The sequence below is a fragment of the Camelus ferus genome, chromosome 3 (genome assembly GCF_009834535.1).
Source record: "Camelus ferus isolate YT-003-E chromosome 3, BCGSAC_Cfer_1.0, whole genome shotgun sequence".
Lineage (NCBI taxonomy): Eukaryota > Metazoa > Chordata > Mammalia > Artiodactyla > Camelidae > Camelus > Camelus ferus.
Window position 1 is genome coordinate 115,607,118 of NC_045698.1, and position 22,335 is coordinate 115,629,452.

General features: G+C 50.2%; 2 protein-coding genes across 8 annotated transcripts; one reads left to right on the forward strand and one right to left on the reverse strand.

Annotated features, from left to right (window-relative positions):
- The first annotated feature begins 137 nt into the window (after window positions 1–137).
- ARF1 (ADP ribosylation factor 1) lies at window positions 138–17,385 on the forward strand. 4 transcript variants are annotated; one of them, XM_032477290.1, is made up of 6 exons: window positions 206–261; window positions 13,144–13,239; window positions 15,329–15,513; window positions 15,594–15,704; window positions 15,811–15,935; window positions 16,094–17,385. In XM_032477290.1, exons 3-6 carry the CDS (start codon window positions 15,366–15,368, stop codon window positions 16,253–16,255), a joined length of 546 nt encoding a protein of 181 aa, XP_032333181.1. In that variant the 5' UTR covers window positions 206–261; window positions 13,144–13,239; window positions 15,329–15,365; the 3' UTR covers window positions 16,256–17,385. The 4 variants fall into 4 exon arrangements, with proteins under 4 accessions (XP_032333180.1, XP_032333182.1, XP_032333181.1 ...); XM_032477289.1 differs by lacking the exon at window positions 13,144–13,239 and having other exon boundaries at window positions 138–261; XM_032477291.1 differs by lacking the exon at window positions 13,144–13,239 and having other exon boundaries at window positions 193–307.
- Window positions 17,386–18,095: 710 nt separating this feature from the next.
- Window positions 18,096–20,944, reverse strand: C3H1orf35 (chromosome 3 C1orf35 homolog). 4 transcript variants are annotated; one of them, XM_032477284.1, is made up of 8 exons: window positions 20,744–20,944; window positions 20,504–20,654; window positions 20,317–20,362; window positions 20,142–20,221; window positions 19,849–19,921; window positions 19,573–19,658; window positions 18,910–19,035; window positions 18,096–18,847 (listed from the first exon to the last, which is right to left on the reverse strand). In XM_032477284.1, the coding sequence occupies exons 1-8, from the start codon at window positions 20,835–20,837 to the stop codon at window positions 18,571–18,573; spliced, it is 933 nt and encodes a 310-aa protein (XP_032333175.1). In that variant the 5' UTR covers window positions 20,838–20,944; the 3' UTR covers window positions 18,096–18,570. The 4 variants fall into 4 exon arrangements, with proteins under 4 accessions (XP_032333175.1, XP_032333177.1, XP_032333176.1 ...); XM_032477286.1 differs by having other exon boundaries at window positions 18,634–18,797; window positions 20,744–20,941; XM_032477285.1 differs by having other exon boundaries at window positions 18,634–18,827; window positions 20,744–20,939.
- Between the last annotated feature and the right edge of the window lie 1,391 nt (window positions 20,945–22,335).

Genomic DNA, 22,335 nt, shown 5'->3' on the forward strand with positions numbered 1-22,335 from the left:
GGGGCGGAGGTGCGCGCAAGCGCAACGGTGGGCGAGGCGAACCAGAGCCCCGCGCTTGCCGGTGGTCCATCCCCACCTCCCGTCCGGAGTCTGCGCGTGCGCGCCGCAATGGGGAGTGGGCGGGACCACGAGTGGGACCGCCTTGTTCCCCAGCGTCCCCCGCGGCAGCAGGCACTGACGTGGCCGCCGTCAGAGCCGCCATCTTGTGGGAGCGAAACCAACGCCTGCCTCCGAGCAGCAGCATCGCCGCGGCCGCCGAGGGTGAGGCTGGGCCGGGGCCGAGGCGGAGGCGGGGGCGGGGGCCGAGGTGAGGCCCGGCGTGAGGTTCTGCTGGGGCGGAGAGGGCAGAGACGGGGGCCAAGGTGAGGCTGGGCCTGGCGAGAGCCGAGATGAGGCCGGGCCGGGGGGTCGAGGCGGGTGACTGCGGGTCGAGGCGGGAGGCCTAGGTGAGGCGGAGTCGAGGCTGGTAATCTAGGCCGGGAGGGGACTAGGGTCGAATAGAGGCCCGGGGTTGAGGTGAGACTGGACCCGGTCGGAGATTGAGGCCGGGCTGGGGACCGAGGCGAGGCGGGGTGGTGCGGAGGGCTGGGCCAGGGGTCGAGGCTGGGACGGGGGTTGAGTCGGGGCCGAGCCGGGTCAGGGGCCGAGTCGAGGCCAGGGCGGGGGTCAGTCGCGCCGCCAGTACCCCTAGAACCTCTGGGACAGGCGCCCGGAAGTCCGGGCCGCATCGCGGGCTCTCCAGGAAGCCCAGCTTCCTGCTCCGCCTGCGAGGCCTCCTGCCTCGGGGTCGCGAGGACTAGGAAACTGAGGCCCGCGGCCCGGAACACGGCCAAGGTCACACGATGCCCAGGGTTTGAGCCCAATTCCTGTTTGCTCCGAGAACGGAGCTTGCGAGGCGGGGCGGGGCCCGGGTTCCTGGGTGGGAGCTGTGGTCCTGGGGTCTGAGTGGGAGCGCCTGTGGTCCCAGGAAGCTCCCACTACCCGCGGGACGCGACGTCGGCTTTGTAGGGCCCCTTTATCCAAGCTTGCTGCAACCCCGGGATTGTTTCCTGGATGCCTTTGGCGTGGATAAGAACACTCTTCCGAGCTGGTAAATCGTTAACCTAGCTGTGGAACGACCTATCTGGGGCTGAGGCAGCCTCCCAAGCAGAGTGCCCTAAAGCTTGCCTTGTTGCCCGATCCAAGTGGTTATGGGAGGTAAAATGGTAGCTTTGTAGTAAGACTTGGCAATGAGTTACAAAGTACTTAAAATATTTGTTAATTAACTGAGCATTTTTGAGTTCCTCAAAACACCAAGTTGCTATTTTAAATGAATGGAGCAAAATTGCACAAGAAGTCATTGACAGGAGACAGAGGGAATTCGGACGCTTTGGGAGTAGTCCCGGAAGTCATTGTTGGCTGTGTAGTTGATGCCACTACTGGTGGTGGAGTGGTCAGCTCTAGTTCTTGTTTCAGAACTAGTGGTCAGCATTTTTTTCTGCCAGCTGTTTGCATGGTTGATCCTGTGTTTCTGGCAGCCTGCGTGTGTCTGAAGGAGTTTGAAATGCCACGGTGCATGCTGTGTGTGTTGTCGTTAGAGTTTTCATCAACCATCAGGAGTGGCCCAAACTAAGAACTTTGAATACATGGTGTTGCTAGTTGGGTCCAAAATTAAGAGGAATTGAGTGTATATGCGTTCATCACAAATCTAGCCACTTCGTTAGAGTGTGCTGTCTCCTTCCCGTAAAGGTTTTCTCTGCTTAATGGGTAGAACGTAGTGTCCCTGTTCAACAGGAATGTCCTGCTGAAAATAAATCCGTATCACTTGGACGTTAGAAATCTGCTATTTCTTGTGAGGGCAGTATTCAAAATTGCTACTTCAAAAAGATTTAAAATAGTTGGTTTGGGTAGTAGCTGACTCACATGCTATCCACTCATCATTGTAAGAAAGTTAGTAGAAAGCAAAAGCTGGTTCTGCGCTCCTCACAGTTCTGGTTTTTAAATCATGTGGTCTAGCTATTTGCTTTGCCTCTTGCGCAATGTGAAGAGGACACTCAGACCTGTTAAGCCACCTCTGTCAAAGACCAGACAGGCTTGAAACTACAGGAAGGTATGTCTATTTTTCTGTTTACTTTAGTAAAGTTTGGTGCAGACCATCAGCCACTGAGGTGATCCTCAGAGTCAAAAGGCCATAGGAATAAACCTAACGAAGGGGGAAAACTTGTGCAAGTTCCTGAATGTATTATTTTTGAGAGAGTTGAATCCGTTTTCTTTGTATTCTTCAAATTGAATATCGCCTTCATATATCAATTTAAATCTGTTCTTGATCACAGGTCAGACAGACCAGGCATTTCTGTAGCCTTCCTGGGGGTTGTGGTCACTTACTGACCTAATGTTCAGACCCTGGATGGCCTGGGCTTGCTGTACCACTTAGGACCATCTCTGTGCATATTGTCCCATAGATGTTCTCCCCTTTGACCTTCCAACCTTTGTAGAATTAGGATAATGAAATAAAATGCACATCTGTCAGAGTTGGTTGGGAAAGAAACATGAAAAATTCTGTTTAGTTGGGATCTTAAAATTAGACAAGAACTTACCTCTTGTCATCTGTTTTCTCCTCATTGGTGTGGATGGTGTTAGAGATATCTTCCCGGCACCATGTGAAGTGGTGTTTGGAAATGTTTCTGACCTAATAGTGGGTTATATGTAACCCTTCTAAGTAAAGGCAAGTAAAGGACAGCTTGGTGGGGGGAGTGTGTGTTGAGGGGGATGATTTCAGAGTGTAAGTGTGAGATGGGTGGTGCTTTATCCTTAGGTTCTTATCCTCTCGTGATTGTTATAAATTCTTTAAAATATAGTTGTGCCACATCTGTTACAGCTATCCAATGGTATCACTATTCTGGAAGGTAGTTCAACATTCTTAGATGGATCAGAATTAAAATGTGGCAAAATTTAACACAAAAACATCAAAGCTCCTTACTCCTAGGAGAGTCTTTTAGGCCCTTACTCAGTCCTACCACCCCAGCTTCCTTACATGAGTGGGGAGGAATGATGAAGCTACCTTTTGAAGGGACTAACCTCCATATTCCTAACAAAGCCGTGTTTCCTGGTTTTTGAATACATTGGAAGCAAGAGCTTGGCAGTATGTCATCAACAAATAGAAAAGGAAGAGTGGGGCTTCTTACTGACTCAAGAGAAAGAAAAAACCATACAAGGCAGGCAGATTTTATACACATAGCAGTGGGGGTGACTGTTCAGGAGGCAAACATTTATACACCTGAGACCACAGGGGTGACTATTTGTATGCAGCATAAATTAATGGAAACCCCAGTTATGATATATGAATTGTCAGACGTTAGAAATGTATAGTATATTTTAGAAACAAATTAATATTTAATTAGGATTTAGTAAGTTTTGCTCCTCAAAGGAACACTAGCAAGCTAGAAGAGTTTGTTTCCCAAAGGGCAAGTCATATGGAAAATAGCTAACATCTTTCTATTTGTATTGTACATCAAATTATTTCTGCAGTGCCAGTGTGGGAGCTAAACAGGAAGCTTACTGGTTCTAGGTTTCTGAGATCCTGAAAACTTTTAGCATGAAGTTTTTGAGTATCCTGTCAGTTTTGACTTAGAAGCAATGGACAAGAAAACAATTTCAAGATTCTGTCTAGACTCATTTGTGAAGAGTAGGAGTGAAGGCAAAGCTAGCTGTGTCAGCATTTTGATTACAGATTCAGATTAAAAAGTGTCTTTAAAAACTGCTGTTTTAACAGTGCATTTTCCTGTGACGTTTCCTGTCATCTATAGATGAGCATGCAGTTCCTAATTAACTGATTGAATCCATTAATTTGTATTTAAAATACTATATATCATTTGTCAGTTTTGGTGATGTAACTTTGCTTAAAATAATTACAGCTTTTAGCATTTCTCTTCTATCAAAGTGATATGAGATGATGCAAATTCCTGGGGAGATCACTGAAAATGTATTCTTAGTAGTTACCGGGACCTGAGGGCAGGTTTAGGAAGCAGGTTGTGTACACACCCCTCCTGGTGTATTGGACATGGCTGAGATGCACATGTTTGTCCTGAGTACTTAACTGTATCTCTACAGCCCTGATTTCCTCCTCACTAGAATGTCAAAGGAATGTTTAGATTTCACCACATTCGTGTTTACTTTTAAATCAGTATGAAATTCGTTGTTGATTTATAGGTTTTTTTCCTGACAGACTTATTTTTAGGGAAAGCATATTTGTAGATGTGTATGATTAATCTTTTTACTTTTTGATCCCTAAGGGCCTTGATAAATGTTCTTTTATGATTCTTTTCTCTCCCTGATGGTGAATTCCTTGGGTCCCCAGAAGGGTGGCCAGCAGAGGAAGATAGGGAGATGGATGGAGGAAGGTGGATGAGTTCTGGGTAGAGGAGATGCTACTGGCAGAGTATGAGGCTGGGTGGAGATGCAGGGCCATGGCAGTAAGTGGGATGGAAAGGCAGGCCAGCAAGATATAGAAACACGAATGGGCACTGAGTGTGGCTAGTGAGACCTATCAGGAGGATGGGGGAGAGGGTGCCATCTGGGCAGAGGTGTGAACGATTGGGGGCCTTGTGAGTCTTTGGGGGAAATAGGAAGCTTCTCCCAGGTTGGGGAACAGTAAAGGCAGAAGCCCTGAGGTGGGAGTGCATATCATGGTTTTGGAGACCTGCCAGGAGCAGAGGAGGGGAAAGAAGTGTGCCGGTGTGTGCCAGTGGTCTTCGGAGGGGTTGCCCCAGAGAAAAGGTATTTTGGGAATTTGTGGGAGGATTTGAGGCTCTGTCAAAGAGGGGAGGCAATGCTGGTATTTAGTACATTTAGCAGCAAAAATACATTTTGTCTGCATGACTTTCGTGTAGGTAAAAAATCTGTTTATATCTTAAACCTAATTATGCTTATGTACAGAGTCACCTTTTTTTTTCATGGTTTTAGTAGATATTCTGAATCTTCCAGGAGTGAATCTATTGTGTAAATCAAGGGTGATTATTTTGTTTTTCTGCAGAATCTTACCAAGAGTTGTTCTCTGTTTCCAGGAAAAAGAACAAACAAACCAAAAAAACTGCCTCATGGACATAACAGGCCCTGAGTGTCGTGAGATGCCAGTACATGCTCTAGTAGTGTGCATTTGTGGCAGTCTTCATTAGGTGGTAGTCTGACTGCCTCCCTTGAACTTACAGTGTGATCGTGACTAGTACTGAAGCCCACATTTTGTTATATGTCACCGTCTTTCATTTCCCTATTACATTTTAGTTGGGGCAACAGGGGGTTTTGTGCAGTCTGGTGTGTATGTTGGTTGTATTGCTTGCTAGCTTCCTTTCTGGATGGTAGAGGTGGTGCTGTGAAATGCCATGGCGTGCCAGTTCTGATCTTTTTAAGGACACTGACTTCATCTGACTTTTCCTTACACGCCCCTCTTGCTGGCAATAATACCTTGTGGGGTGGAAGCTACAGAGGGGAGGTGAGGTGGCTGGGATCAGGCAGAGGGGGATAGTGGTGGGGAAGCACCTTTCAAAGGGCGAGATAATGGGACTTGCCAGTGAAGCAGATAGTTTTGGAGAGGAGAGGGACAGAGAGGGATTGTGGGTGTCTCCGGGGTTTGGGTCTGAAGAACTGGAAGGAAGTTGCTCAGGGTTAGAGTAGGGAAGGGTGAGTCCTTTATATTGAGTATTGGATTCCCAAGGGACATCCGTATGTTGAGGAGCAGTAGAAGTCTGGAGGTGAGAGGAGGGTCCAGCTGGGGTCCCATATAGGAGGCTGTGTTCCCCTGGGGGTGAATGGCTGGAGAGGTGCAGAGCTAGGGAGTGAAAGTGTGAGACAGTGTGGTGGGACTGCTGGTTACCTGAGGGGGCGACAGTGACCACTGGGAGGTTTTAAGCAGAGGATGGCATGAGCAGTTGTGTAAATGACGTTTCTGTTACTCCAGGGCTGCCCTGGATTTGAAATGTGACCAGAGGTAGGAAGAGGCCTATTGAGAGGTTGCTGTGGCTGTTTGGGCCAAACATGGGAAGTTCCCACAAGGCCCTGGGCCTGCCAGGCAAGGCCAGCTTCTTGGAGAGTCAGGCAGAGGGAGTCCCGAGTGCTCCAAGCTGGTGCACCTCTAGGTGCTCCTAACGAGGGTCACAGGAGGGGCAGGTCTGGCAGGGGGCTTGCTTTAAAGGTAGGGGGATCTAACAGAGGCTCTCGGCCACTGCTGCACTTTCCTTTTTGTGTTCTCCAGAAGCCCATCTCTCAGAAAAAGTCAAATTTTTTAAATTTTATTTTTAAAATGAAAGTTCCCTGAAAACAAAAATCAAGTTTTGCAGATTGGTTTAACCACTCAGAAAGTTCCCGGTGCTGAGAAAGCCTCAGGAGGCTGCCTGCCACTCTGAGAATTTTGAGGAAGAAGAACTGGGCACTCTGACAACCTCGTGGTTGGTCACAGTTCCCTTTTTCTTCAAGGGTGTGGAGAGGGACTCAGCAACGCTGGTCCTCCAGAGCCCCACCCTGGTTCCCAGAGAGCGCTCTGTACCTGCACCGTGGGTGCGAGTGACCTCTTGGAAAAGGCCCCAGCACAGAAACTGCAGGGGCTTCTGCGTGGTGATCACATAGTTGAAGACGTGAGGTATTTTTACAGAAACAAATTAATGTGATTTACTTCACAGCAGAAATCAGAACCCTGGATCGCCTTCTCGTCCTTGTTGTCCCTACCAGAACTGAAACACAGGCCTGTGCTGTTTGACAGGCGTGCCTGCCGTTTCTGTCGGGATCACAGAGACTGAGGCTTCAGCAGCCCGAGGGGTGTGAATGTGTGTGTGTCTGCATGCTGAAGCTTCTGGCTGCATTGAGAGGGCTGCATTGTAACTGGATCAGCCTTGACATTGCTGGACCCAGAGGCCTCTAAGAACTGGTCATTGAGGTGAGGTGGAAGGGTGAGCACTGTTACCATTCCATTTCTGTTTCACCATCTGTTGGTTGGATTCACAGAGTGTTGTTGAGTGTTTGTGTGCCCAGAGCTGTTCTCATTACACAGCTACTCCTTAGGCGAATGTGATGACTGTCAGCCCCATGATGTGTCAGGGGTGCGCTGAGAACAGTAAAGAGAGGAGAGGACCCTTCCTTGTGGAGGGTGGCCTTCAGAGATTGAGTGAAGGGCTTGGAGGGCCCAGCACGGAGAATCAGCGTGGAGAGGGGACTGGGAGCACAGTGGAGGTCAGAACATGGGGCCGAGCGACTTGCTGAGAAGTTCCAAACCGGTGATCCTCTGGTTGCAACTGGGTTGGATTGAAGTACAAATCTAATTGACTTCCAAAGGGCCACTAACTTGCAGAATTAGTAAGGACCCCGTGGTTGGTAGGACACTTTTCAAGATGTCTGCGTGGTTTCAAGTTGCCTGTGGTTTCAATTCTGCTTTGCATTTTAGTCATAAATTACTTTAGTTTCTTCCATTTTCAGTTGAACTTATTGTACATTGTATGTTGTGAGGTTGATGCAAATTTGTGTTTTTGGTGTTTTGATTTTTTTCCAGCAACAGCTTCTTCAGACTAAATTGTATTTGTAGTCAGACAGAGGGTATCTGTGTCCCTACTGCCAGAGAAGTACTCATTAGGGTCCAGACTGCTGGCTGCTCCACAGTGGGGGCCCAGGTGCCCACCACAAGATCTGTAGCACCTGGAAGCCGTTCCATCACTGTCTCCCCATCCCATGGGCTAGCATACTCAGATGGTCCTGCATAGCTTTAGGGGGCCAGGAATGTAGGTTTATTCTGGAAGGAAGTCCTCTTGCCCAGGGACAGATCAGGGAGAAGAAAATCAAGGAGCAAATCAGGGAGCAGCCAGCCTCTGCCACCAGGACAAATGTGCAGAGCAGTGAGCGATGCTCCTGACACAGCATCTGAGTGAGGTCTCAACTTGTGTATATCATCAGCTCCTTGTTTCCTTCCTATTGGAGGCCATGGGATACTTGCGTTCAGAGGTCCTACAACCGACCATGGTTATTGTTTTCATGTGGGCTAGTCTATCTGGATATTTGCTCCCATCTGTAGATTTCTGAATGATACGTGTTTGGTGATGTGCTTTGAAGACAGTTATGTTAAAAAAAAAAGTAAATAAAACTTTAAGACTGAATAAGGGACAGTTACAAAACAAATAAACATGTTCATCAGTTAAATGCTTTTGTTTTTGTAGTGGTAAGTAGCATTGATTACAGTTATGCTGTTTCCATGTTTGCCTTGTGGTTGGTGTGCTCATTCCATTAGACAATGGGCAGTGGCTCTTGGGTGTTCATGTTAGTGTAGACCAAGAGCTAGATTCATAAATAAAACTCATTTTTTGTTGTCATTTTAAGGATTTCACCTTGAATCTTAAGCTGGCAAAGAGTGATCTAAATTACATTTCACTGGTTGCTCTTCCTAAGAATCAGACCTAACAAGAAACGCCCCTTCCTTCAGCTTTGGGAGGCCAGTTGCAGAGCAATGCTGTTGGGTTGAAGACCAGCCCTCCAGGATTAGCATAGAGGCCTCTGGGTTTCTGGCAGACATCCTCCTTCAGGGCTGTGTGTATGGGACTGCTGCTTAAAGGCCGGGTCTGGTGCTTAATTGATTCCTGCAAAACATTCTGGAAGTTTTATTCTGAAACGCAAAAAACAGTCTCACTGAAACTCACTTCTAGATGTAGACCAGAATTACACAGTTCTGGAATGTTTTTGCATGTTCTTTTGTTTATTTTTTTTCTTTGTATTGAAAGTTTAGAGTTGGGGTTGGTGAAATGGGTGAAGGTGGCCAGTCATAAGGTAAATAAGTCCTGGAATGTAAAGTCCTGGTAGTTCACCATTCTGTGTTGTATATTGGAAGGTTGCTAACAGTAATCCTTAAAAGTTCTCATCACAAGGAAAAAAGGTTTGTGACTCTGTTAGGTGATAGGTGTTAACTAGGTTTTTTTGTGGTGATCATTTCAATATTTATATATACACATATCAAATCATTATGTTGTACACTTGAAAATAATGCCATGTGTGTGTCTGTTACATCTGAATAAAACTGAAGAGAAGAAAAAGAAAGTTCAGTCAACTTAATTACATCCATTGAGTGTCTTAGGCTGCATATTCTTCCTTCTGAGCATGTTGTTGATTCTTACCTTCATCACAGTTGTGTTAGGCCTGCGAGGTGTATCCGCCTATCACTAGTATTGATGTGTACAGTTTCCTCCTAACACTGAATTTTATAAAATAGTGACAAAATGTAGTGCTCAACTCAATTGCAGGAAAATGTCAGAGCTACAGAAATGAAGTGTTGGATTAATAGGCAGAGTAATGGCTTAAGACTTCATTTAGATGATGTGCTGGAGTCTCAAGTTAATGGACAAAAAAGTCTTGACTTTAAAAACGGCAAAAAGAAAAAAACAGTTCTGATGTCACCTAGCTGTTCATTTGAGTGGGGGATTTATCCATGTGACCCTTCATTTACTGAGGGACCGTAGCCTCCCATCGTGTCTGAAGCACAGAGTGGAATCCAAGCCCTTGGTTGTTTTGCTTCCCTGGGGCACATTTTCCAAGCCTCGCTCTAGGTTGGTGGTTTCTTCTTCCTAGTGACTCCCAGCAGTTTGGGTCATCTTGATATCGTTGTTTAAAAGATTTTGTTAAGTAAACCAACTCTAACAGTTTCAGAAAACATGAACAACTTTCCTTCCACATAGGCAAGCTGCACAGCTCTGAATGTAGGGGAGGGCTGTCCCTTGCTTATCCTGAAACCTCTGAGGCTTGTTAGGAGATGCAGCGGGCACAGGTAGAGGTCATGGATACATGTATTCCTCTTCAGTGGCTAAACCAGTTACTCTAGATTCATTTATTGGAGTGGAATGGGTGTAAACTCACAGCTCTTCACCGGCTTTGCCAGGGAAGCCTGTGGTTGGCCTAGGCCTAGGAGATCCTTGCATTCAAGAAAGTAACCAGCTAGTTGTGTCCCATTCTTTGCTGTAATGTGAAAATGCCACCCTATCATTGTTTTTGGTCCTAACCAGAAAAGGGAAAAAACTTGTTCTTAAGGGGCTGCCACTGCTTAGAGCTTTCTGTCTTCAGGGGGAAAGATATGCTGCTGTTACAATTGCATCTTCTGGTGGGCAGGCGCAAAGGTGCACACTCAGGCGGGCACGAGGAAGGGCTCTTCTGAGAAAGTCAGGGTTTTCACTGCTCACAAATACCATCATTATGATGAACCTGAAAAACAGGTTTTGACCTGAGCGTGAGGGATCCTGGTGGAGGAAAGGGTGAAACAGGCCTAGGCTGGGTGTCCTGCAAGTTAGAACCTGTGCCGAGAGGCCCCAGAGCAACTCCAGTGGTCACTGTTGAACTTTTCTACTGATCCAGATACTGTGTTAGGTCAGAAGCTGCCAGGGTCCCTGGACCAGATGCAGGGTGGGATAGATGCTTGTAGAGTGGGAGAGACCAAGTGCTATGTGTGGTAGCATCTTAAACCCTAGAAGTTGTGCTCATCCCCATCCAGGTTTGGCCACCAGATATGTGGCCCACTTCCCCTTTGGGCATCCAGGACCTAGGTAAGTTGAAAAACCGTGTGTGGAGGGCCAGGACCACATTGGTAATCAGGACTCAGCAGACTGCTGGGCCAATGCAGACACTCTGGGCTCTGGGGGAACTGACAAGGGCATGACAGGAGGAGGAGGTTGGCAGACTGCTCAGGGTCACAGCTGTGCCCAGTTGCATTCTGAGGCTGACATACAGATTGTGGGCCAGCTGCTGTGCCCAGTTTACCTAGACTGTTACATTAGTCCCATGTGGGGGTTGAGGAGAATGCAGATAACCTTTACATACCTTAGTGCCAAGGTTTTTGTGTCAGTTTGTATGAACATTGTACTTTAATGCCTAAAACAAGCATAAACAGCAGTCTTCATCCTGCCTCCCAGGGACAGTCCCTTTCATGCCTCTCTGTTCTAAATGAGCATGCTGATACTGTTTCACAGTGTGTCAGCTTTGGAGGATGAGGGTTGGCCTTGACACCCCAAGTTCTGGCCTCGGCTTCTTGATACCCAGCAGCAACAGGCAGAGTGTTATGATTGAATAAATATTGCTCGCTGCTGAGTCCAGTAGTGACTGGCTTATGTTTTTCCTCAGGAAACCTTAAAATGACTTCTTTTTTTCATTTTCATCCGTGTTTTTTTTCTGCGTACGTCATTAGCTTTTTCCATTTCCCCTGGAATTGCCAAACGCCATGTTTAAACCACATAGGTAACATGTTCCTCTTTTCCTGTGGCCCTCCTCCTGCTCCACCTGTGCTGGCTGCTGTTCAGGCCTGCCTGCCTCTGTGTCTCCTTCCGTCACTTTGGGGGGGCTCCCCTGGCCAGTGGCAGCAGCCACAAGAAGGCGCGTGTGAGGCCTTGCACTTCTGACCTTCTCTTTGTTCTGCCCTTTCTCTGAATCCATACTTTGGCTGGTGCAGAATAACAGGTTGAAAGCACTGTTTATGTCTCTCTTTTGGGGGAGCAGTTTTAGGTTAACCACCTAATGCAGGGAAAGGCACAGAGATTTCCTATACATACAGCGCCTTCCTCACTGTTCATATCCCCCACTAGCATGGAGCATTTGTCACAATTGATGAACCTACATTGACACACCATCACCTAGGGCCCATAGTTTACCTTGCGGTTCTTGGTGTTGTGCATTTTGTAGGTTTGGACAAATGGATAATGACATGTATCTACCATTGCAGTGTCATATAGAATAGTTTCACTGCCCTAAAAATCTATGCTCTACCTATTCATCCTTCCCTTTCTCCTAACCCCTCACAGCCACTGAAAGGATTTTTTCTACCGTCCCCACCATTTTTTGCCTTTTCCAGAATGTCACATAATTGGAATCATACAGTATGTAGTATTCTCAGATTGGCTTCTTTCACTTAGTAATGCACATTTAGGTGCCTCTGTGTCTTTTTATGGCCTGATAGCTCATTACTTTTTAGCACTGAAGGATATTCTGTTGTTTAGATGTACCCCAGTTTGTTTATCCGTTCACCTGCTGAAGGACATTGTGGTTCCTTCCAAATTGTGGCAGTTATAGATAAAACTTCTCTAAACATCAGTGTGCAGGTGTCTGTGTGCATGTTACTTTTCAGTTCCTTTGGGTAAAATACCAAGGAGCATGGTTACTGAAAACTACTGGTAAGAGTATGTTTTGTAAGAAACCTCCAAACTGCCTTCCAGATGGCCGCACCATTTTGCATTCCCACCAGCAGTGAAGAAGAGTTCCTATTGCACCACATCCTGCCAGCAGGTGTTCTGGATTTTGGCCTTTGGTCATTCCTTCTAATAGGTGTGCTGTGGTAGCTGATTTAATTTGCATTTCCCTGCGGACATGATGGGCATCTTTTCATTGCTTATTTGTCTTCTGTAAATCTCGTTTGGTGAGGTTTTCATTAAGGTCTTTGGCCCATTTCTTAATTTTTAAATTTAATTTAAATTTGTTTTCTTACTGTTGAGTTCTAAGTGGTCCTTGTATATCTTGGATGACAGTCCTTTATCAGATGTATCTCTTGCAGATATTTTCTCCCAATCTGGCTTTGTCTTTCGCAAACGATAAACCAGAAGTTTATCATTTTAATGAAGTGCAGCTTATCAATTCTTTCTTTCATGGGGCTGTGTCTTTGGTGTTGTATCTCAAAAGTCATCGCCATACCCAAGGTAGCTGTTGGTCCTTTAAATTGCTCCTAGTTTTCCCTTTTTTTAAATTATGTGCGTGTGTGTTTGTTTGTTTTTTCACTTTGGCTGTGAGGTCTGCCATGTCTGTGTCCTAATGCCCTGTTCTTTGTTTTGTGGACACCAGGTCTCCACCATGTTGATGCCAAAACCATGTGTGGGTTGGGAGTTTTGTTTGTTTTTTATTGTTTTTCTTTTTTAATAGTCTGTCTTCTGTTTTGCTTCCCTCCAAATGACTTGTTTGTTTCATTCGCTCCCATTGGGGGCTTTTTAAAAGGAGATAGGGGCATGGCTGTTTTGGGGCCTCCAGATTCAAGAATCTATGGTTTGTTGTTGGTGGGTTTTTTTGTTTGTTGTTTTTTTTTTTTTAATTAAAGAATCCATAGGTCCTTGCTTTGAGGCCTCCGAGTCTCATGCGTGCCTCCCTGTTGACTTTGCTCTATCCCTCTGTTTCCAGTACAGTGCAAGCCCACGCCCTCCTCTGCCTGGATTGCAGTGAGAGCCCTTGGTTCTGTTGCTCCAAAAAGGCCCCTTGACTCCTGCAGGGCTGAGGGTGAGCACTTGGTCATGGTCAGACCCCACCAAAATTATCTTCTCCCACCCCCACCCCCCCAGCTTTTCTCTTTGTCCTTTTAAGTCAGTCATCGCTTTTATTTATTTATTGTTAGTGATTTTAGGAGTAAACTGAGATGAATATATATGTTCATTTCATTCTGTCTTCCATAATTTAGCCTTTATATTTGGGAAAATTGGCTGTCTGCAGAAAAGGAAATGTCATAATAAAGATCTTTTTAAGTTTTAATTTTACAAATAGTATTCAAAACCAAAAATAATTTAAAAGTGTCAAAAGTGCACTGAAGCCTGTGGAAAGGGGTCCACTGGTCACACCTAGGACTATTGGAGCATCTAATTCACAATAGGGTGGCTGGTTCTGACCCACTGAGTAACCTGGGAATACACGAGTTTACACCCTATCAATACACGGAGAACGGAATGGTGGTTCCTTACAGTAGAATGCTAACTAAGAACTGGAAGGAATGACTAAGTAGAAAATCACCATTTGACAATCCTCATGGCAGTAATTCCGCTGGGAGATGTTGGAGTGCTGAAGCCAGAGGGTAGAGGTTGGATGCGCGTAGTCACCCAGTGCTCTCTGATGACTAAGGCAGAAAGTAACTTACAGTGGAGACCTGTCGACTTCACCAGAGCCTGTCATCAGAGGTGACGTGGTGTGGTGGGGATCTGGGGCACACCCCCCATGCAGGGTGCAGTGGGGCATGCCTGTGGTGGGTGCATATCTGTGTCCTCCATGGAACTGGCCCCTGACCCCAGCAGTGTCCGTCCAAAGTCTAAAGACTGGGGAGCTCATGGTGTGCAGGGCAAGGCCCCTTCCACCAACACCCTCCCAGTGGTTGGGTATGAGCAGCTCCCCGCCTGCTTGGAACAAGCTGTTTTTGGTTCAGTTGGTTTTCTGTCAACAAAGTTTTTTCCAGTTGAAGGTTGCCCAGCCCTCCACAGCTTGGCTTCACCTCAAGGTGCTAAAAGTCCAGGTTCCTAAGCAATCAGCATTTGAGAAAGTGACTGTTTGTCCCTAAGGCCTTTTTGGAAATAAAAAAAAGTTGAAGAATCAAAGTACTAAGCATGGAGAAGCCAGGCCTGAGCAGTTTTGGTCATTTGGGAGCATTTAGAATAGGAGATCCTCTCTTCCATGAACCCCACTCCCCCACAGCTATAGTCAGTTGTCCCTTCCTGCAGATCTGGGTGTCTGGAGCCAGGCTCTAAACTTAGTCCCAGCCAGCTCCATGGTGCCCCAGTGTTACTGCTCTCCTGAGGGAGGGGAGCCTGGGGGGGAGCTCAGGCAAAGCATGCACATTCTCATGCAATTATGTTGCTGCACCACGTGGACCTCCTCCTCTCTGGCACAGTGTTGACCACAGCTCACAGGAAAGTACCCCCCTGACAGGCTCCCCAGGGCCACTGCTGTGGCCTCATTCTTGGACTGAAGGCCGTGGTGTGCTGGCCTAGGGCCCAGGTTTTCCCATTCCCGAGGTCCTGCCTGCAGGGAGCTAAGCGCTCAGCATGTTAGTAAAGGTTGGCTTTTGGTTTCTGCCATGGGCTCTCCCAGCTGCTCATGCACTGGTTGTCTTAACATTAGACTGTGTTTCACAGAAACGTGGGGCAGTTGGGAGACATGGTGGAGTCTTGGAGTGGTTATTTCTGGTCCCATGAAAAGTTCTACTTTAGATTGTGGAGGATCTAGCATTCATTTGAAAGCCACACCTCCTCACACGTGTTGGATATTGTGCCCCACAGTGGCAGGTTGAAGGACTTAGAGGTAAGTCGCCCTGTGGCCTTGGGTGTCACTTTCTGAGACAGCGGCAGTGGCTGCTTCAAATTCTGATTAGCCCTGTTCCTAAGATTCCCATATTCTTCCTTTTAAGGGTGATTTGAGGGCTCAAGAGACAGGTAGGGAGGATTCTTTTTCTTTTGCTTGGGAGCAGGAATTTTGTCAGCTTATGCCTTGTGAAGTTTTCAGGAGAGAGCAGGATGTGTGTCTCTGTCTGTGGGTGGTCTCCGAGTTGCTCCTGTTCTGCTGGCCCTGGGCAACACAGAGAGAGACCTGGGACTCCTTGTCTCTGCAGGTTTCTCTGGCCATTGTTGCTCCCACCAGTCTACAGCATGGGGAATATCTTTGCGAACCTCTTCAAGGGCCTTTTTGGCAAGAAAGAAATGCGCATTCTTATGGTGGGCCTGGATGCTGCGGGAAAGACCACCATCCTGTACAAGCTGAAGCTGGGTGAAATTGTGACCACCATTCCCACAATAGGTGAGGAGACTGGGTCTTGGGAGGCTGAGGGGGCAGCAGGTGCTCTGTGGAGGGGCTCACCCTGGGCCTTGCTCTTCCAGGCTTCAACGTGGAGACTGTGGAGTACAAGAACATCAGCTTCACCGTGTGGGACGTGGGTGGCCAGGACAAGATCCGGCCTCTGTGGCGCCACTACTTCCAGAACACACAAGGTGAGTGGGGGCCACTCATCACACCCTTCAGGAGGGGGTCCGTGGCCCGTGGGGGAAGTCAGGGATGTTCTCAGTGCCTGCACTGCTGACTGCCGTTCCCTTGCAGGTCTCATCTTTGTGGTTGACAGCAATGACAGAGAGCGTGTGAACGAGGCCCGCGAGGAGCTCATGAGGATGCTGGCAGAAGATGAGCTCAGGGACGCAGTTCTGCTCGTGTTTGCTAACAAACAGGTACACGTGACTGAGCCACCCTGTGTGCTGGCGGTGAGCTCATGTCAAGCAGCTGGCCTCTTGGGGCTGGGGGTCTGAGGACAGGGGTCACAGTTTGGGTGGACCGAGGGTTCGTGCGGTCCCCTTGACGCATGGCCACTGTGCTTTCCCCCCACCAGGACCTCCCCAATGCCATGAATGCAGCCGAGATCACGGACAAGCTGGGCCTACACTCTCTGCGCCACAGGAACTGGTACATTCAGGCCACCTGTGCCACCAGCGGGGACGGGCTCTATGAGGGACTGGACTGGCTGTCCAATCAGCTCCGGAACCAGAAGTGAGCTGTGCTCCTCTCTCCTCCCCTCTCACTCCCTCCTTCTACCCTCGCTTTACTCTCATGTGGCAAACGTGCCCCTGTGGTGTGAGTGCCAGAAGCTGTCTCCATGGTTGGTCACAGTGTGCTTCACCATGCTGTAAATGTGCAGACGCAGCCTGCAACTGGGTTTTTATTTAATGTAAATAGTTTTTGTTTCCAATGAGGCAGTTTCTGGTACTCCTATGCAATATTACTCAGCTTTTTTTATTGTAAAGAAAATCAACCCACTGTTTAGTACTGAGAAGGGATTTTAGGCACACGGGTCATCCAGGAGTCGCTGTTTCAGATGAGCCCGATGCTCCTCCTCTGGGCTTTAGATCTGTGTTGAGATCCATTTTGGTGGTTGGTTTTTAACCCAAACTCAGTGCATTTTTTAAAATAGTTACAAATACAAGATAAGGAGAACACTTGAACACACAGAAGGGAGAAATGTGCCTAGTGTAGGTTCTGCAGTAATGGCCTGAGCCCAGTCCACCAGTGGTCTTTTCCCCGTTGGGAACATGAAACGGGGCAGAACCAGCCATGATCCATTCTGCATGGTCACAATAGGGTTCCCGTGATTCGCTCTGTCTCGGGTCACCCGACACCCCATAGCGTTTGTGCTTGTGTTTGTGCTTACACAGCGGCCCAGGAGATGGGCTGGAGGCTGCAGCCCCCGCTCTCAGACCCCCTGGAGAGACCCCGGCCTTCTCTTGGGTCAGCACGGGCACTTGGGTCAGAACGCTCTCGCTGGCCTGCCCCGGGCCCTCTGGGGTCTCACCAGCAGGAGCGCAGGCGGTCACCCTAGAGCCCCAGCCCCTCAGAGCCCCTGTCTACATGTGCTTTCACCCCCTCAGCCTGCAAGGGTCAGATTTGCCATCGAAAATGAGAACCTCTACTTTTTTCTTTTGTATTTTGATAAACACTGAAGAAGCTGGAGCTGTTAAACTTTATCTTGGGGAAAACCTCAGAACTGGTTTATTTGGTGTCGTGGAACCTCTTACTGCTTTCAATACACGATTAGTAATCAACTGTTTTGTATACTTGTTTTCAGTTTTCATTTCGACAAACAAGCACTGTAATTACAGCTATTAGAATAAAATCTCTTAACTATTTCATGGCTCTCCCATGTTTGGGTGCCCCTGACTGACAGCCTGCCTCCTGGGAGGTGGGCAGGGACAAGCCACTTACTTGTGACTTAGGGCAGCCGACCCCTGACCTGATGCCTCATTCCCTCCCTCTGCCCACTCCTTCCCTGGGCCAGCAGCATCAGATCTTCACTTTTCCCATGGGAAAGAGTGGGTATGTGCTAGCACCCTTGCGGTGACCCCCTTCCTCACTGGTCTCCTTGTTGGCAGTTCAGCCCCCTGGGCCCAGTCTTGGCAATGCCAGGTCGTGAGAGGTTCAGCAGGGTTACCACATGGGGTATGCCCGAGAGGCCAGGGCCAGGGGTGCTGTGTGGAGGAGGGCCCTCCGCCCCTTCCTAACATCCACCCTTTGTGATACCCCTTGGCCAAGCTCCATGTCACTGCCAGTGATCAACCTCGCTGGGTGCTTTATTGTCCCTGTGCTGTGGACCCCCTCCCACTTTGGGGGGAGGTTGTCCCTCTGACCTGGAGCCCTTCTTGGCACCCCTCTCCCCACACCCCCCTACTGGGTGGCAACTAGCAGGCCAAGGTCCAGGTGTCCTGCCCCTAGGAGGTAGACTGCTCCGCCCTAGATAACAATCTCCTCTAACAGGTTGAAAACCAGTGCCGGTGCTCTGAAGACAGAATTGCCTTCAGTTCTCAATTCTTTCAGTATCAGAGGCAAAACAAGAAAACTCATTAATAGTGAATCCAGCCTGGGTTTTGTCTTTATTCCAGTGTGGTTGTAAAATGGTTAAGTTTTCATTTTTTTCTGTGGATGGTTCTATCTTCGCCTTCCAGCCAAGTGGAAGGAGCCAGTGCCTTTACAGCATGCAAAAGGGGTAGGTATGGGACAGCGGTTAGATCACTTGGTGGCCTGGGGAGAGATGGGTGGCTCCAGCCATAAGTTTTAAGTCCACCTCCCAATGATCTAAGTGCCCAGGCCAGTGCAGGCCACCCCTCTTAGTATACTCATCCACTTGAAGCTGAGCACCTTTTGGTCCCACTGCCCTCCCTGCAGGCCACACATGACCTAGGGTTCTTGGTACACCTGAAGTTGATGCAGGGGCCAGGGCCACATGGGACCCCAGGATGCTGACCACCAAAAGGACAGTGCCCCCTCCCAGTGGGGTTGCAGGTGATCTTGCTGGGACCCAAGAGATTGACCACATTTTCATACATCACTTTCTATTGTGACATGTGACAGCAACTTTCCCTTTAGTATGAGATGCTTTCCACTTAAAATAAGTTTATTTAAGTACAAAGAGTGAGTCAATACAAAGAAAAGAGGAAGTAGCCGTACTTGGCCACAGCTAACCCCCTCTGGGGGCCTGGGATGACCCCCACAGGCCAGCCCTCCAGATCCCTTGGCTTCAGTCGCTGTCGTGCCGGCGCTTCCTCCTGCAGCAAGGCGAGGAGTCAGAGTCATGCCTAGGGAGACCAGGGGACACCTGCTTTGAGGTCCTCTGCCTGCCTCGCACTCCTCCCTCCACCCCTAGGCAGCTGCACCTACTGAGTGGAAGCAGAAGGCAGTGAGGAATCTGGTCCCCTCCCATGCTCCTTTTCTTTCTTCTTCTTCTCTTTCTTGTGCCTCTTCTTCTTTTTCTTCTCTTTCCTGCTTTTCTTGTGGCTTTCAGGGCTGCAAGGGGGGTAGATACACAGTGCTGATAGCCACTGGGGCTTTGAGGGCCTAGCACAAGTGGCGCCACAGCAGTAGCTACTGACCACATGTAGCCATTTCAACTTCAAGTCACTAAGGGAAACTACTCAGTACCATGTGTGGCCAGTGACTACCATGGTGGGCAGCACAGACACACCCAACTGTAGCAGAAAGGTCTACAGGGCAATACCTGTCTGACAATCTCATGGCCCCTTCCAGCCCTCCCACTAGGATGCCCCTGGCACCTTTGGGGCAAAGTGGTGGGCCCCTCATGTGAGCCCTAGACACCCCCGTGCAAGTGGCCCATATCTGAACATCCTCCAGGGCCCCTGACCCAGCTGAGGGTCAGCGGGCACTTGTAGGACCGCCCCAGGGCTCACGACCATGAGAAGCTCCCCAGAAGAAAAAGGGAGCTGAAGCTGGGAACCTCACTCACTGAGGGAAGTAGCCAACATGCAGAGAGAACTGAGTTCTGTGCCCCCAGGGTGGAGTGAGGGGCCCTTAGCCAGCCCTTACCTGGGCTCCACCTCCTCTGAACGAGGCTTCCTCTTGGCAGAAGCTAGGGAAGCCACCCCTGGCCGACTGCTCTCCACGCGGTGGTGCTGGAGAGAAAGGCCACTCTGGGGGCGTGCGGGATACCCCGGCATGCCCATGCCAACAGGGAAGAACCAGTCAGAAAGCTGGGAAGGTTCCCCCAACGGGAGACGGCCTGCCCCGTGGCCCTCAACAGGAAGAGGCACTCAGATTGCCTCCACCCCCACCATGGGATCCCAGAATGTTTGGGGGGATTACCGTGAACACCGAAAGCCCCAGTTTAGCGGCCTCTTTGTCTTCCCGGGACAGCGCCACTCGCCCTGCAGAGCCACTGCGGGGATGCGGGTGAAACCACCCTACAGTGAGAGCCCACCCCTGTGGCGAGGACTGCCCCCCCACCCCAACTCCCCGCAACTCTCGCCTCCCTAGAGGTGGTGCGCCCGGTTGAAAATTCGTGCCGGTTACCACCTGGGCGGCTGACGGTGCGAAGACCCAAGGAACTGCACCCTCGTGATTTCTGAAGCCCCGGAAGACAGGCCCCGGCCCCGCACCTGGAGCTCCCCAGGCCCAGGAGCCGGTCTACTCCCTTCTCAGGGTCACCTCCTTCCCGCTTACAGACCTCGACAAAGTCCTGTGGGGGGTGAGGAGGGAGTGCAAGCGCTCGCCGCAGTGCGAGGTCAGCCCCCGCCCCAACCCGCTCCCGCCCTCCAGGTGGATCCATCTCACCTCCTTGCTCAGGCCCGTGGGCTGCTTCCTTACGTTCTTGTAGCCTCTGCGGGGGCCGCGCGCGAGCTTCAGGGAGCGGCGGGCCTCGCCTCGGCCCCCGCCCCCACCACCCCCGGTCCCCGACCTCCCCGTCGCGCCCCCACCCAGAGGCGCGCCCCCCATCCCCCAAACCCCGAGGCGCACTCACAGCGCTGCCATGAGCGCCTCCTGCTCCGCCTGCCTCACTGCCGCCAGCTCCTGCTCCCGGCTCAGCCCCGCTCCGTGCGCCCGGCCCTTGGCGTACCAGGTGAGGTCACGGCCTTTCTGCCAGCGGCCCACCGGGGCCATGAGCGAGTTTCCTGCGGGGAACGGAGCGCTGAGTTCTCGGCACGGCCCACGGGCTGGCGCACCGTAGCCCGCGAGCCCCCAGTCCTCGTGCCCCGCTCACCCAGGTAGTTCTCCCTCTGTTTGTCAGTCTTCACATCCTCCCAGCTGAACTGGTCCTGCCCGCCGCGCACGCCGCCCCGGCTGGAGCCGAACATGGTACCGGGCTGCCCTCTATCCCCGGGATTCCCGGTACCCAGGCCCCACCGGTCCCCGCTCCTACTCCCGCGTCGCGAGCAGTGACGTCACGCCCGCGCCACCCCCCTCCCCGCGCGCCTGCGCACTGTTCCTCGCGCGCTTGCGCCCTACCCGGTTCCGGCCTTGAGCGCCTGCACGCTAGCCGGGTACACGCAGTGGCACAGGCAAGGGTGAGGCGGCTGGACTCAAGCGCCCCACTGGCACGACAGCCGTTATTATAAGTCACATTGTGTGGGTGATGCCTCAAAGTCACCTTTCCCAGTGTGTGCCGCGTTCCTGGGGCTGTGCTGGAAGAGGGGAGGGCACTGGGGAAACGGTGTCTGCAAACCTGGCCTAAGGATTCCGACTATAGCTGCTCCAGGTTTCTTTCTATCCGGTAGCGGACTGCCCTGGAGAGAGCATTCAAGGTCAAGACGCGTTTGTACCGTTCAGCTGCCACCCTAGGGGATACCGGCTGTGTCCAGTTCCTAAAGGAGCATGCAAGCACACCTCATCGCACATGTTCCCCAGGCAGAGCAGAGAACGCCTCGGTCATCTCGGGTTGGCAGAGCTCCTCTGCTGCTGTCAGCTGATGGTTCAGTATACAAAGTAAAGGGAGCTGCTTACTGGGCAAGTGTGTTCCGTTTATCACTACGGCGGACGACTAGACTCGGTGGTAACACTTCTAGTGGGCAGGGTGCAGCCATTGGCCAACCCCCAATGAATTGAAACCTTAGGGTGAACAAGTGTTTTCTGAGGGATTTACAAAAGGTGTCATGTATGTCACTTGTATGCCCTTTGTACCGGATACTGCCCTCCTGCAGGTTGCTCAGTGAGTTCACCTGATGGACTGCCAAGGAGGGAAATGAACAGAGGCCCTTCACCTGGCTCTCTTCTGAACATGCTTTCTGGGGCACCCTCACTTGCCACCGCTAGGGGGCGCGCTTGAGCACGCAAGGAGGCTGGTAGGGCCTAGAGTGCACAGGCCCAGGCGTGGTGGACGTCCCTGTGTACCTGCACAGTGCTGGTGTGGTGAGCAGACCAGAAGGGGACGGGGAGGGGGCCCTGCTAAAGAGGAGTCCAAAGGTGAGTGCTCAGCCCAGCATCCTTCCCCGAGAACAGATGCAGGGTTCCTCTCCCACAGGCTGCTGGCTCCTGCCCCCCAGGTGATGCCCAGGCACCTTCTCCGTATCAATTATATGGCAGTGCTCTATGACTCAGGTTTATGAGAGAGAGCATGACAGCCAGGGTCCTTTGATGGAACCCCAGGATCTAACAAGATGCAGCCCCAGGCCTGGGCCAGGTCAGCTGCACTTAAAAAAGGTTGGGAATTGTCCTGAAACCAACCCCTGGAGCAGAAAGGCAGCAGTCGACCAAAAAGGCCTAACAGATTGTAACTTGAATGCACTAAAAAAGGTTGGGAATTGTCCTGAAACCAACCCCTGGAGCAGAAAGGCAGCAGTTGACCAAAAGGCCTGG